The sequence below is a fragment of the Myotis yumanensis genome, unplaced genomic scaffold, assembly GCF_028538775.1.
Source record: "Myotis yumanensis isolate MYYU_CA2020_CCGP unplaced genomic scaffold, mMyoYum1.0.hap1 SCAF_2, whole genome shotgun sequence".
Lineage (NCBI taxonomy): Eukaryota > Metazoa > Chordata > Mammalia > Chiroptera > Vespertilionidae > Myotis > Myotis yumanensis.
Window position 1 is genome coordinate 111,339,770 of NW_027223753.1, and position 11,918 is coordinate 111,351,687.

The 11,918-nt window shown below is 42.2% G+C and overlaps 1 protein-coding gene across 1 annotated transcript; it reads left to right on the plus strand.

Annotated features, from left to right (window-relative positions):
- The first annotated feature begins 2,111 nt into the window (after positions 1–2,111).
- On the plus strand, positions 2,112–7,604 carry LOC139002548 (ephrin type-B receptor 6-like). Its single transcript, XM_070403748.1, has 2 exons — positions 2,112–2,246; positions 5,918–7,604. Exons 1-2 carry the CDS (start codon positions 2,112–2,114, stop codon positions 7,397–7,399), a joined length of 1,617 nt encoding a protein of 538 aa, XP_070259849.1. The 3' UTR covers positions 7,400–7,604.
- Positions 7,605–11,918: the final 4,314 nt, after the last annotated feature.

Here is an 11,918-nt window from a genome sequence, read left to right on the forward strand (position 1 = left end):
AAAATATATTATAGTCTTTATGTGTATGTGTGTCTGTGTACTTCATGTGGTAAAATTTTAACTTAGGATATAATATTTTATTGGCCTGTTTAAAAAGGAGGATTAATTCTATTGTCTGAACAAAATTTTTAATGTTAAAACCAGTTTAAATTTAATTGATGTATTTTAGAATAATTACAAAAAGTGTATAATATAACATTTAGGTTATGTATATTTGATACTTTCCAAGTTAAATTTCAACTTTATCTGAGAGATAGCTTTGGGACATTTCAAGGTCCCTGGAATGATTCAAGAATTTATTCTCTCTTCTTAAAAGAAATATTTTTGAACTAAATTAGGCCAATCTAATATACTTGAAGTCACGTGGAAAGCCTTGTCAAATAAAAAATTAATTACTGTGTTCTATTTATATACATATAAATATTATAGAAGTTTCAGCCTCTAAGCTTGGCAGGACAAAGTTGCTAAATACTTCTTAAGCAAAACCAGAATATTCAGCAGTGGAATTTCAAAACAGGAGCATACATAATGTCACAGACTCCCACCTAGCCTGCTCTACAGATTGGTTGGGAGGTGGGGCGGCATCTGTACTTCATGGGTCAAATGTATAGATTTGCTTACTATGCTTTTTCAATAAAGGTGCATACTTTAATTACTTAATAAGTTAGCTTTTCACAACATAATCAAGGTCTCATATAAACTAATTTATATGTGGAGTCAATATTTTATGAGCAACAGGTTCTAGTACAGTCCAAAGAAAAATTTGCATACATATGGAAATGTGCACTAGCCAAAAGAAATGCTGTTTAGAAGTAAATTTAAGCTTAAAAAGGAGAAATTTAAAAAATCTCTTCCACTACTATTTACAAAGTAAACTAAAAGTTATTACCCAAACATTAAATATCAGCATTAATGAGATACCATAAGTAAAAAGAAAGTTACTTTTACTTGAGAAGTATGCATTGCAGTATTGGCCAGCATGTCTCTCTCCTACCTGTTTTTCTGAAAAGCAATCAAGTTGGTTGTTCTGTTTGAAAGAAAGTAAGTCTTTAATGTAGTGATTTATGGCAAGCCCACAGGAAAAGCAGACTTTAGCAATGTTTTCCCAATTAGAGAAGGAACTCCCTTAATGGGGCTTAAATAAAGATTGCTCCAGAAAAGGTACAGAGAGAAATGCCCTCAAATATCTAGGAACCATAACTGAAAACCAATGTATTAGGCCTCAAAAGGTGGAAATACAAAAGGATTGCCTTAAGACCTTAAATTACCTTCAAAAATTATTAGGGGACATTAATTGGTTAAGACCTTATCTAAAAATCTCTAAGGGAGAAATGATAAATGTATTCAATATACTTAGGGGTGACTCTAATCTTTCCTCACCCTGAACATTAACAGATGAAACTAGGAAGGAGTTATAAAAAATTGAGCAGGCAATCTCCTCAGCCCAAGTAGCACAGGTACAGCCTGAATTACCTTTATTAGGACAGATTAATCCTACTGCAAATAGTCCCAATGGAGTTATTTTACAAAATAAGAACTTTCCAACTATTATTGAGTGGGTCCACCTAGGGCAGTGATGGCAAACCTATGACATGCGTGTCAGAGGTGACACGCGAACTCATATTTTTGGTTGATTTTTTTTTGTTAAATGCATTTAAATATATAAAATAAATATAAAAAATATAAATCTTTGTTTTACTATGGTTGCAAATATCAAAAAATTTCTATATGTGACACGATCCCAGAGTTAAGTTAGGGTTTTTCAAAATGCCGAGCTCAAAAGTTTTGCCATCACTGACCTAGGGCATCAATCCTCTAAAACTGTGGTTACACATATAGAACTCATGGCTCAGTTAATATCTTAACTCAGAAAGCACTGCAGGCAGCTTAGAGGAGAAGAATCCCAATGTATCTATCTTCCCCTCACTGAAAAGCAATTAGAAATGTTATTTCAGACTGATTTAAATTGACAGATTGGACTAAGTAGATATTCAGGGGAACTCAGTTGTCACCTATATTACACCCCTATTATTATACCAAAAAAACACTAGACAGGAACCTATTCCTGGAACATTCCTGGAATAGGTTGATATAAAGCTGCTTATCAAGCAATGGATTCAGACCGAGTCATCCAAACTAGTCACACTTCTATACAAAGGATTGAATTCGGAGCTATCAAAGCTGCACTACAAAATTTCCAAGAGCCTCTTAATATTATTTCTGATTTTGCCTATGCGGCTGGCCTGGTAATAAAAATTGAGCCTGCTCAATTAAAATGGCTCAATGACCAAAGTATATTTATATTACTTAAACAGGTACAGCAAATTGTACAGCAAAGACAATATCCCTTTTATATTACTCACTAGAGACCTGCTGCACAAAAACTTGTGCACTCGGGGGGGGGGGGGGGTCCCTCAGTCTGGCCTGTGCCCTCTCGCAGTCTGGGACCCCTCAGGGGATGAACACCTGCTGGCTTAGGCCCGCTCCCCAGGGGATTGGGCCTAAGCTGGCAATCAGACATCCCTCTGGCAGCCCGGGAGCCCTCCGGGGATGTCCAGTTACCAGCGGGGAGCAGGCCTAAACTGTAGTCGGACATCCTTAGCACTGCTGAGGAGGCAGGAGAGGCTCCCACCACCACTGCTGTACTGGCAGCCATCAGCCTGGCTTATGGATGAGCAGAGCTCCCCCTGTGGGAGCTAACTGACCAACAGGGAGCAGCTCCTGCATTGAGCATCTGCCCCCTGGTGATCAGTGTGTGTCATAGTGACTGGTCATTCCCAGTCCTTCTGCTGTTAGGGTCAGTTTGCATATTACCCTTTTATTATATAGGATACAGGCCTGGTGCATGGGTGGGGGCCGGCTGGTTTGCCCTGAAGGGTGTCCCGGATCAGGGTGGGGGTCCCGCTGGGGTGCCTGGCCAGCCTGGGTGAGTGACTGATGGCTGTTTGCAGGCTGGTCACACCCCCTTCAAGGTGGCAGTCCCCACTGGGGTGCCTGGCCATCCTGGGTGAGGGGCTGATGGCTGTTTACAGGTTGGTCAAGACCCCCCCTCCCCAGTGGGGGGGACCCTCACTCCATGGACGTTTGGCCAGCCTGGGTGAGGGGCTGATGGCTGTTTGCAGGCTGGCCAAGCCCCCCAGTGGGGACTCTCACCACATAGGGTGTGGCCAGCCTGGGTGAGGGGCTGAGGGCTGTTTTCAGGCTGGCCACACCCCCTTCAGGATGGGGGTTCCTACTGGGTTGCCTGGCCAGCCTGGGTGAGGGGCTGAGGGCCATTTTCAGGCTGGCCACACCCCCTTCAGGGTGGGGATTCCCACTGGGATGCCTGGCCAGCCTGGGTGAGGGGCTGAGGGCTGTTTGCAGGCTGTCCACACCCCCTGGCGACCCAAGCTCCCAGCCTCTCCCCCTTTTTTTTTTTTAGCACCTCCTAGAGCGGAGATCAGGGCAGGCTGAAAGCAGGTATCTGGGATTTATTTATCTTCTATAATTGAAACTTTGTAGCCTTGAGCAGAGCCCAGTGCTGGCAGGGCAGGCGGGAAGCTTGGCTTCCTCCATCACCGGGGGCAACCCAAGCCTCCTGCTCACTCCAGCTCGTGGCTGCTTCCATCTTAGTTGGGTTAATTTTCATACTTGCTCCTGATTGGCTGGTGGGCATGGCTTGTGGGTGTAGGGGAGTGGCAGAGTGATGGTTAATTTGCATGTTTCTCTTTTATTAGTGTAGACTAGAGGCCCAGTGCATGAAATTCATGCACGGGAGGTGGTGTCCCTCTGTCCAGCCTGCACCCTCTGCGATCTGGGACATCCCCCTCACAATCCAGGACCGCTGACTCCTAACCGCTCACCTGCCTGCCTGCCTGATATCCCCTAACGGCCTCTGCCTACCTGCCTGATTGCCCCTAACTGCCTCTGCCTGCTGGTCTGATCACCCCCAACTGCCCTCCCCTGACAGCCTGATCACCCCCTAACTGCTCTCCTCTGCCGACCTGATTGCTCCCTAACTGCTTGCTCCCCCGCACAGGACTGATTTCACCCCTAACTGCTTGCTCTCCTGCCAGCCTGATCACCCCTAACTGCCTCTGCCTCGACCCCCACCGCCATGGCTTTGTCCAGAAGGAAGTCGGATGTCAGGAAGATGTGTAGTCGACCCGGTCTAATTAGCATATTTCCCTTTGTTTGCTTGCAGGGCTATTGGTAAGAAATTGTTGGAATTAAGAAATAAATAGCTCAAAATGTCACACATCTATGAGTAAACTTTCCATTAGCAAAAGCATTTCTTAAGGGAGGAGGAATTACAGTTCTCTTTCCCCAATAAAATTTTGGAAGCCATGGCAACTTCCAAACCTTAAGTGAGACAGCTGAGAAGACTAGTTTCCTTGCTACTGTAAGAAGATATTGATGAAAGATACATCAGCATACACTGAAACATTATCACCAATGAAACATTTTCCCCAAGAAAAATAGAAATATAGATGAATTAGGATTACTTTATATATCATATCTTGAATTGTGAATTTTTTTAGGTGACTAAACTGAAGGGTAGAAGACAGTAAGCCATTTGCCATATAATCCATTTCATTTAAAGGATCACTAGCTATATTTAATGACATTCAAATATAAGCTCTTCAGATATTGAAATACTAGGCTGGGAAGGCAGGCAGGGAAAGCACAAAGGTTATTCTACTTTTTTTTTCATTTTCTTGAGGGCAAAAGCAGCTTTTCATTCACAATAAGAAATTGACCCCCAAAGCGACAAAAGGTAAGAAACTTTCCAGGTCTGTAGAACTCTAGTTGACAATTGATATCTATCCTCAATAGTAGCAAATTGTTTCCTTCTATAAACATTCAAGGGAGAACCTCTGCCTCTTTTAAAACTAGAAACTGTAGTGGTTATTAATTTACCTAAATGATGTGAAGGAGTTTTGTGTAGCAATGTATAAGCAAACCAGACACTTGATTTTGCACAAATAGTTCTTAGTGATTGCATAATGCATGTTTTTCAAAGAACCTGGGATTCACCAGGGACTTGTTTTCTTGAACATTTCCAACACCCATTGTAATTGGGCCTTTTTATTCAATAGTAGCTCAAGCACATTAACATTGTCAAACTGCATAAGAATATGAAGTGCTGAAACTCTCTCATACTTTTATCTTAAATTAGCATATTAGCATATATTTTTCCTTTTTATTTCAGGGGCAAAAATAGCCACACAAATAACAACTGTCAAAAAGCTGCCTTTAGTAATTAGGTAGCTATTTCACAGTTGGGTGGTTTTGCTGGAGTAGTTATATGATATTTTAAAAAACAATTCTTCATCAGGATAAAGCTGTCTCTGTTCCTACACTGCGTATTTCCTATTGCCTTTTCTCTTTTCTAGAGTCCCTGCATTCTAACCAGCCAGATCTCTGGTTTACTCATGTGGAATCCATTCGGCCTTATTGAGGTGGTAGCTGAATCTCAGCATCAGTAATTAGTAGTGGGACACAGTGTAGAGACATGGCTTGCCAAAGAGTGTCATATCAGAATCCCTTCAGTACCCTGCCAAGCTGCACCTATAGACATCATTGGAGATTTGCATTTTTTCCCCTGGCAGGTGGGAATGGGAAAGAATGGCACTTCCTATCAGTTGAAAATCAGTGACACAATGAGCCACTGTTTTGACTAAACTATGTAGTATCCCTTAGGTATGTTGGTACAAAAGTTGAGGACTGCTCTTTAAATCCCACCCACTCAGAGATATACTGATGGCACCATGTCTGTTATACATCAGAAATGCTGCTAAATAAATGAATAAATAAATGCAAGCTTTTACCATAAACTGAAAACATAAACGTTTGATTTACCATCTAAAATTCTTAAAATCAGAAGCCTTGGAGGGCTGGGTTAGGCAGACAGGGAGTGAGTGGCTGTGCCCCCCAGGCGGAAGATGAATCCCACTCCTTCACCCTGACCAGCGAGACCAACACAGCAACGGTGACACAGCTGAGCCCCGGCCACATCTATGGCTTCCAGGTTCGGGCTCGGACAGCTGCAGGCCATGGCCCCTATGGAGGCAAGGTCTATTTCCAGACGCTGCCTCAAGGTGAGCTGTCCGCCCAGCTTCCGGAAAGACTCTCCTTGGTGATTGGGTCCATCCTGGGGGCTTTGGCCTTCCTCCTGCTGGCCGCCATCACCGTGCTGGCTGTTGTCTTCCAGAGGAAGCGACATGCGACAGGCTACACGGAGCAACTGCAACAGTATAGCAGCCCAGGGCTTGGGGTGAAGTATTACATCGACCCATCCACATACGAGGACCCCTGCCAGGCCATCCGAGAATTTGCCCGGGAGGTGGACCCCACCTATATCAAGATTGAAGAGGTCATTGGGGCAGGCTCCTTCGGAGAAGTGCGCCGGGGCCGGCTGCAGCCCAGGGGCAGGCGGGAGCAGGCTGTGGCCATCCAGGCGCTGTGGACTGGAGGTGCCAAGAGCCTGCAGATGACCTTTCTCAGCCAGGCCGCAGTGCTGGGCCAGTTCCAGCACCCCAACATCGTTCGGTTGGAGGATGTGGTCACCAAAAGCCAGCCCCTCATGGTGCTGACTGAGCTCATGGAGCTGGGTCCCCTGGACAGCTTCCTCAGGGAGCGGGAGGGCCAGTTCAGCAGCCTGCAGCTGGTGGCCATGCAGCGGGGAGTGGCCGCCGCCATGCAGTACCTGTCCAGTTTTGCCTTCGTCCACCGAGCGCTCTCTGCCCACAGTGTGCTTGTCAATAGCCACCTGGTGTGCAAAGTGGCCAGGCTTGGTCACAGCCCTCAGGGCCCAAGTTGTATGCTTTGCTGGGCAGCCCCAGAGGTCATTGCACATGGAAAACATACAACATCCAGTGATGTCTGGAGCTTTGGGATAGTGATGTGGGAAGTGATGAGTTATGGAGAACGGCCCTACTGGGACATGAGTGACCAGGAGGTGCTAAATGCAATACAGCAGGAGTTCCGGCTGCCCCCACCTCCAGGCTGTCCTCCTGGACTACATCTACTTATGTTGGACACTTGGCAGAAAGACCGTACCCAGCGTCCCCACTTTGACCAGTTAGTGGCTGCATTTGACAAGATGATTCGCAAGCCAGACACTCTGCAGGCTGGCGGGAGCTCTGGGGACAGACCATCCCAGGCCCTCCTGAACCCTGTGTCCCTGGACTTTCCTACTTTGGATTCACCTCAAGCCTGGCTTTCTGCCATTGGACTGGAGTGTTACCAGGACAACTTCTCCAGGGGTGGCCTCTGCACCTTCAATGATGTGGCTCAGCTCAGCCTGGAAGACCTGCCTGCCCTGGGCATCACCCTGGCTGGCCACCAGAAGAAACTGCTACACAACATCCAGCTCCTGCAGCGGCACCTGAGGCAGCCAGGCTCAGTGGAGGTCTGAGGCCCTGGCAGGAAGCTGTGACTGATGCTGCTTAGGACACAGCTGTGACTCAGGTCCAAGGAGGGATGTCGGAGACATGAGCCAGTCTCCATCTTGGCCTCTCATGCCCAGCATACTCAACCCAACCCTCAGGATGCTTCCTTCTCCTGCCCTCTGTCCCTTCCCACACTCCCTCTCCACATTAAAGGGGAAAAAGGGATTTTGCAAGTTGAAATAAATAAATAAATAAATAAATAAATAAATAAATAAATAAATAAAATTCTTAAAATCATTGTGAGACAGGTGATTTCATAATAAACACTGTTCCTAAACAAAACTATCTCCATTAGTGAACTGGTAAAATGAACATTAATTCTTTGACCTCTCAATTAAATGAGGACTCAATTTAATCAAAGGTAATATTCTTGTTGAGGGAATAAGATAGTTGCTCTTTCCATTGAAGGGAAGATCAATTCACAAGATGCTCAGATGTGATCCTTTAGTGGATCCACAATTGCTCTGGAAAATTTAGAGCCTCAGGGAGAATGGAAAGAACTATTATTCTTCTACTATCCATGCTCCCGCTACCAGCTGCCATACCTCTTCCACTCTAATGTCAGCCTCTAATTAAACTTATAAGCAAGAAGTCAACATGGCTTAAGGAAAAAGTTGTTTCTGACGTCTGAGATAGCTAGCTGTCCCCACACCTGTTAGTCCTCTTTTCCATAATTTAAGCTGCTTCTGAGAAGTGGTTGCCCAGCCAGAGACTACAGTTCCTACCTCTTCTTGCATCTAGGTGGGGCCCATGTGACTAGTTCTTGCCAGTGGGCTGTCCACGAAAGTGAGATGGGTCACTTCTGAGCCAAGACGTTTGAGGAAGTAAATGTGTCTTCTCCTCACTTCCTCTTTTCTCTTTCACCAGCTGGGTACAAAAAAGGGATGACAGACACACAAGATGGAAGGAGCCTGGATCCTTGAATCACTACATGGGCATAGAAGTAAGGCTCTTCCAGTCAGGAATACCCTCACTGGCTCCTTACATGAATAAGAACTAAGCCTGCATACTGTTAAGCCACCGAAATTTGGAGATTTATTTATAACAGCAGTATGAATTATTCTAATGCACGCATCCCCCTCCCATGTCATGCTTCCACAATAACAACCTGTGTGCCATGCACTTTCGTGCTTCCATGTGTTTCCACACGCTGATTCTTCTGCTTATAACACCGAATTTCACTCTCCTCTCTGGCCCTTTGTCCTTGGTCAACTAGTATTAATTCTTAAACCCTGCTCCTAAGCTTCTGTGGAGTATTATTCTACCAATAGGTTCCATTCCTACCATGTACTTCCCTAGTTTGTACACAACTCCACTTTTTCACATGTCACAATATTTTAGAAACCTCTGTTTATAAATAACATAACATTTGTAACCTCTGTTTATAAATAACATAACATCTTACAACATACACATTTGTCACGTTTCTGTACTCTGAAGCTCCTAGCAGAGTGGTGCTGTGTAAGACTGATTTATGACTATATGCTAGGTTCCTGTCTAATTGAGACTTTGTTTATTTTAAATTAATCTGATTCATGGAGGGTCAGAAAGAGAATATGCTAACCACAGGAAGATGGGGACAGCAATGAAGGAAAGGAATCCTGTTTAGTGTGTGCTACTGTTTACTCACTAAATGAGTAATAGCAACACAAGCTTGCGAATGAGAAAAACATGTGCATTTATATAGATTTCTAAATTTGGCAGAAGTTCAAGGGAAGCACAGATCCTGATAGCCTAGGTTAAGACAGATGGTTCAACATAAAACATTATGGCTTGCATGCATTGTTTGTGTTTTATATAAATGAATTTTATTCTATAAGGCATAATCCCATTCTTTGCAGGAACTTTTGTGAGCATTAAATGAGATAATAAATATAAAAGCACCTAAAGTACGGTCTGGAATATACTGAGTATTCAATAAATGTTGGGTAAATTCACCTACAGAATAATGTTACTGACCAAGGACAATAACTATTTTTAAGTCGAATTCATGTACTTTTATATCCTAATTGTTGCATGAGTTTTTTATTCTTCTTTCTTGAGGCAGGGCTGAGAGATGAGAGTGGAAGGAGAATATGAGACACTGTGGATAGTCATCAGGAATTAGGAGGTGAGGGAGCCTGTTTACAAGCTTCTCTACACCTTTCACTTGGTGCAAATTTGAGGCAGTTTGTTTTTCAATTTAAAAAAAGAATCTGTTGTTGAATTTTTCTTTTTAAATTATATTTTATTCTAGTGACTAGTTTTATGCTGCTCCCCATAAAATGTACATTATTAAAAAATACAAAACCTCATTTGATAAGCCTATTCCATTATGCTCATGGCTGCCAGCTTTATTCTATTGAATTCAAATTTGCCTGTGGCAGTGCGCCACATCTAATTTGTGACTTTCACAAGGTGAACCTTGCCTCATTTTCCTTTGCCTCTGCTTCATTTATCTCAATGAAAACAGTTTCTCTTAATGCATAGGTTTGCTTCATAAGCCATTAATACCACAGATGGGCCCTGAAATGCTCATAAAAATAAGCATCTCAATAAATAGTTATTGTTGTTTCACCAAGACACAGAAACCTAAATAGCTTTAATATGGCTGGCTACTTGGTTTCTCTTTTAATAGAGCTTATTTACCTGATTTCATTTTATCAAATAATTGCTCTTCCTCTGAGGGTTATGTGAGGGGAAGGGGCAGCTGAAGAGAGGAAGGGATATTGAAATATGTGAGAGTCAGGCTGGTGGTACATTTAAACTGATTAGAAGACTGAAATGAAATGAGGGTCAAGTGTTTCATGCTTAAATGGATGAACTTGTGTGAAATTTCTCTAACTCAGAAAAATATCTGTTTTAAGCACAGCATTTCATAAACACAGCTTTGAGAAAAACAAACAATTTTTGGCTTACTAAATTTCACAGAGAATAATTCTCATAGGAAAAAACTAATCATAGGGAAGTTACTGGTATTTCTTTAGCTTCTATATTCTTTGTAGTTGGTGCCCAATATATATTAAAATTATATTTACATTCCAAATGGCTTCAACTATCTGACAAGTTATATTTGCTCAATTTTGAAAATTTCTTAAGAACTGTTCAAAATAATACATTTCATTAAACAACATGCCATGAATTCAAAAGTTCTGGTCTCATTGGCAGAACCCTGTGAGAGCACCTCACTAGACAGATAGTCCCTGATGTCCAGAGCTTATGGGCTAATGGAAAAAATCACATGGCAGCATGCAAGGGACACAAAAACAGGGAAGTCAGCCTAAGGTGGCTATCCAAGGGGCTTACTTGGGTGAGCTGGCAATTGAAGTGGGTTTAAAGAATGTGAGGACACATAGGAAGTAGTGGGAACAAAGGCAAGAGGAGAAAGGGATTCTGCCAGAGGGTAAAATATGAATTAATTTTCCCAGGTATAACAGAGCAAGACGCGCACAGAATTTGCAACTATTTCTACTAGTATATCGCTAGAACATGTTTTAACTTCCTTTCCTGGATGATGTTTTTAGTACTCATATCTTTTCCACTACTAGTTCTTTAGCATATGGTTTATTTAGGCAAACCATGAAATTTAAGCACATATAATTTTGAGGATGAAAACATGGAGTACTCTTTCTAATACCCATTGTTACAAAAGGAAACACGGAACATGTAACATTTGTATTTACTGCATGTACATATATATGACTCTGAAGCAACTGATCAATTGTGAAAACAATAAAAAGAAGCATACTGCAAAAATTAGATTTCCATTTTTTAAAAAAAAAAAACTGATCATCAAAACTAAGTAATTTTTTTCTTGGAAGCATTTTACTTGTCTTTATGTAATTAAGCGAGAACTTGGGGTGAGTGAAAAATATTTAAGAGAAGGATGAGTTTACAGACAGTTATTTGAGGAGACAGTAAATAAAAGTGAATTTAATCTATTTAAGCTTAAATTTAAGAAATCCCTGGTGCACCATTTGAACCAAATGAAAATTACCTCCTATAGATTCCTCTAGACATTCCCCCTGGAAATAGCATCTCCTGGGAACCAAAAGAGATATGACAAATATTGGCGAAGCATAACCCTACTAAAGAGAAAATGTAGTTTGTATTTCCATAGAGTTTTCCATGCTGATTGTATAATATGTGCTTGTTAACAGAAGAGATTCATTTCTTATTTTCTCATTTTTAACCCACTCAGTTTCTGGAGTTATATGCATTTTGCATTTATTCCAATTCCTAGCAAGTGACTGTATGTGGCTCTTCTAATTAAAACTTCCTAAATTGAAGAAGAAAATAATTTATATTGTCAGAGGAGTTGAGTCTACAGAGGATTCTAGTTTTATAGGTGAAACATAGTGCTACAAACAGCATTAATTTTGCGAAAGCAGATTTCAAGAATCTCATTTCTCATACCATAAAAATGTTGGTGAGCTTTAGCAAACTTGGAAAATTCTTTTATGATGAATTGTGATAGGCAATCTACTTAACAGACTTCTGCAATCT

Coding starts and splice junctions, on each gene's coding strand:
- LOC139002548 (XM_070403748.1), top strand. CDS start 2,112: ATGGATTCAGACCGAGTCATCCAAACTAGTCACACTTCTATACAAAGG. Junction 2,247..5,917: donor TTGCCTATGCGGCTGGCCTG/GTAATAAAAATT, acceptor TGTGCCCCCCAG/GCGGAAGATGAATCCCACTC.